The sequence below is a fragment of the Poecilia latipinna genome, unplaced genomic scaffold (assembly GCF_001443285.1).
Source record: "Poecilia latipinna isolate Pla-1442-1.1 unplaced genomic scaffold, P_latipinna-1.0 Scaffold906, whole genome shotgun sequence".
NCBI classification, from domain to species: domain Eukaryota; kingdom Metazoa; phylum Chordata; class Actinopteri; order Cyprinodontiformes; family Poeciliidae; genus Poecilia; species Poecilia latipinna.
Window position 1 is genome coordinate 93,138 of NW_015113522.1, and position 3,907 is coordinate 97,044.

At 37.0% G+C, this 3,907-nt stretch overlaps 1 protein-coding gene across 1 annotated transcript in view; it reads left to right on the forward strand.

The window, feature by feature from the left end:
• The first annotated feature begins 3,001 nt into the window (after window positions 1-3,001).
• Window positions 3,002-3,907, forward strand: part of lgals2a (lectin, galactoside-binding, soluble, 2a) — an 8,124-nt gene continuing 7,218 nt past the window's right edge. Inside the window, exon 1 of the mRNA XM_015048845.1 lies at window positions 3,002-3,109. Within this exon, the coding sequence (XP_014904331.1) occupies window positions 3,101-3,109 (9 nt within the window). The 5' untranslated portion in view covers window positions 3,002-3,100. The remainder of the gene's footprint in view (window positions 3,110-3,907) is intronic.

The following is a 3,907-nucleotide window of genomic DNA, read 5'->3' on the forward strand; positions in this document are numbered from 1 at the left end:
TATATATATATATATATATATACTGTTTCTCTAAATTTTCTAAAACTGTATTAGTTCTTAGAAAAATGATTACAAGCCACTAACCTGCTTCTCTATCCTCAGTGGTTCAGGTCCCGTTGGTCGTCTGTTCCATTCTCATTCTCAATAAATCATTTGCTTTCCTACTGTGTCTGATCTAGCATTATAGCTGAAAACAAATATGTATTTATATGATGTGATGTCTGTTTACATGGCTCCATCAAATGGCACACAGCAAAGCACATGTTTGTTTTTTATAGTATTGCATTTACAGAAATGCCGTATTTTGCAGTAACCTCTGTTAGACACTGGAGAGCAGTGTGTGCACTTATTTCAATTTCAGAATGTTAGGTTCTTTTGTTGGAATGGAGACAAAGATGTAGGCTCTGAAATATGCAATACAGCTGTTATAATGTGTCCTGACCTGACCACGTCCACCTTTTTAAACATTACTACAATAAGGCAAAGATACCATTACATGCAGTTATCTGTTCACTGCAAAGGTTACTTCAAAATAACCGTTTGAGCCATAGAGAGGACGTGCATAAAAGTGTGTTTAGATGCACGTGCTTTCTTCTAAATGCCACTGCTTCTGTAATGCATCTTGTGGAAAGAGTCAGCTTAAGGTCAAATCTTTTCCCAAGGGTGTCTGGGATGAGAAAAGTATTGTTTGCTGATGAGCAGGGTAAGCTGTGGTTGGGCAACATCATTTGGTTTCCTCGTATTGCATAACACAAGAACAAACCTCATATTGTCAATGTTAATTGAGAAAGTATTTTCACAAGTTACTATGTAAATGTGGACTTAATGAAACAGTAGAGTTTGATTTGTGTGCAAAAATAAATACATTTGCAGATTTGTAGATTTTTCCATGATTCACACAGGGTCTACCTTACCTTTTTAGGAAGTAATTTCAGAAGTTTGATGCTAGCCAGAATCAGATGGGATTTTAAGATTGAGGTTAGCACTCAAATGAGTCGAAGTTTCAGTAATCTAACTGATTGAAAGCGAAATGTGAAAAGTTTGAGGTTGTCCACACTAAACTACTTAGTTGTGGTATATATAATGGCTCTCCATATATATTTGCTTTTCACAGGATATGGAAGTGAGGCAGATCTCCTTTAAAGTTGGACAAATTCTGATGCCTCGATGTCTGTAGTTTTATCTTTATCTTGACCTTTCAAAATAAAGGTGTGACTTTTTCCAGTTTGGGTTTTTATAGTTTCTCTGCCAAAATTAACCCAGGGAACATAAATGAAGACGCGACTTAAAAACTTTAAATTAATTTCTGTTTTATTCTTGTACATCCTTGTCTTAAATACCATTTCAAGGGAAGTATTTCATTCTCAAGTCAGTTGTAAAGAGGCGGTTCCCTGCCGCATGATCTGTCAAACCTTTTTAAGTGCATAAAATGCAAGATACAAAGTTTTCAGTGAACATTGGGTTAGACGAAAACGACCTGCCTGTCCATCTCAATCCCCGTTTTAGCTGGGAAGGAAAGAATGGTGGTCGTGGTTAACTCTTCCAGGGACGGCAACTGGTCTGATGGAGTGAAACGAGACTGCTTCCCTTTCCGTCAGGGAGAGGAGTTCAAGGTGTGAGACGCGACTTATTTACATATTTTTTTTTAGGTGTGAACCCAATTTTTCTTCTAATTTTACATTCTCTCTTCCTGTTACAGATCATCATTCAGTTCACAGAGGCAGGATTTGTGATGGATCTATGTGGCGGCTCTACATTCGACTTCCCCGCCCGCCTGGGTGCAAAAAAGTACTTTCTTCAGCTTCACTGAGGACGTTCGCATTATAAGCGTCGAGGTCGAGTAAACCATAAATCACTTGAGAAATGATGACTTCTTTTTGTTTTTTCTTTTATCTGTAGTACATATATTGCCAAAGGATTTCTGTAACTGCTGCTGGCTTGCATTGCTTACAGCTTCCTAACATTAAAATTTCAAATTTCTTGGAAGCAAATGTATGCAACCACACTATCAATAATCTTTGACATATGGCCTCAGAAAAGTGTCAGCGACGACTCTGCTGCTCTGAAAGAAAAGATAAGAGCGGTTTTGTGTTTTGCATTGGCCTGTTTCAAAAACTCAGTAGAAATATGTGAACCCATGACAAAATCTTTTCCTTACATGTACTGCACATTAATCAATATAATGGCAATAAAGCAAACTTTTTGTCCAGGATACGCCCCTGTAAAATGTGTGAATAACAAGAGAATGTTCTTTAAACGTATGCATCTCATCTGTAGACTTGTCACTGTACTTGTATCTGCAAAAATTACATTTTTTGAGAAAACGATTTGTGTCTTCGCAGAAAACACATTATTATGTTGGTGATAAACCTAAGCTTGAACTTTACAGTACGCTCACATCTTAACACAAACATAATTTGACCTGAGTTACACACATTGCTCTTTCTGAATTTTAAGCTTGTAAAATTCTGTGTGTAATTTTTTTTTGCCATTTTTGAGCAACAGCAGCAATTTCAGTCATGTGTTAGGAGCTGAAAGTGAGTGGCCTGCTGTGACTGCCTGTGACTCACAGAGGCAAACCCTCAATCATTTTTCTTCAAAAGAAGAAGAAAAAAAAACACATTACTCTTTCAGAAAATCTGCTTGCCAGTCGATCATGCTGAACCTTAGAAACTATTTACAGTAATTGAACACAAGGCAGCTGGCTGCACTAAATATTTATCTGTCTCCCTGGTGACAAATACATTTCTATTTCTGTCCACAACTCTCGGTAGCGTTCCCTTTTATACAGGCAGCCTCAACTCCACTGCTTTCAAACTACTAACCAGAAATCAGTAGCTCCTCTGTCAACTAATTAGACTTTACTGAGGTCTAGAGTAATCTTTAGACCACTATTTTCAGATACTAAAACTGCCCCTTATGTAGGCAGGATGGTTGCCAGGGACAGCGGCCCTATTTGCTGCGCAGAGTGCCACTCAGAGTGAAGGAACCTCCCACCCTGCATTGCATATAGTCTCCAGTCTGGGTGTAGACGCTGAGGCAAGACCCTGCAGTACTCACTCTTTTTCTCAGCTCCACTTGACTCTCTTTATTGGCAAATATGGGGAAAGTAAGTATATTTTTTAACAAAATTTCTGTCCTGCTTGTATAAACTGCATATTTTATGAATAGTAGGTGTAGTCTTAGGTCAAGTTTATGTGAAAATGGCAGCTGGTGTTACCTTTCTTTTTTTTTTTTTTGGTCAACTCATGTAGCTGAGTGTTGCAGATTTGTGCTTTGACTGCAGAGCCTTGCATGGAAAATGTCAGCTTAATTCACTCAGGCCTCTCTTTAAAAGCCTTTTATGGGCAAAGCAATCACAGCAGATGTGAGCAAAATGAAGACTTTGCAACTTAAGAACAATGTCTTAGGTACCAGATAAAAGTACAATGTTAATGTCCTCACCACATTTCTGTAATGGTGAGAAATAATAGCTCATCATACAATGTGATGATCAACTCGCCATTATGAAATGGTCTGAATACCATTCTAACCTCTTCCTAAACTCTGGGGTCATAAACCAAGCAGATAACAATGAAGGCCCCAGTCTTATCAAATATTGCGGTAAATGTGTTTACCGCCGTTTGCGCCAGCAGTGAACACATTTAAAAACAATTAATCAGGGAGGAGAAATATAAAATAAATCACTTTTAACAAATAAATCAATATGATTCTCATGTTTACTGCATATTGCAAACCAAATCTTATATTTTGTCACATTACAATATCCGAATGTCACTTCATTACAACTTATGCAATAAAGTTGTGTACAACTGTGTGGTGGAAGTAAAGGAAACATATATATATATATATATATATATATATATATATATATATATATATATATATATATATATATATATATATA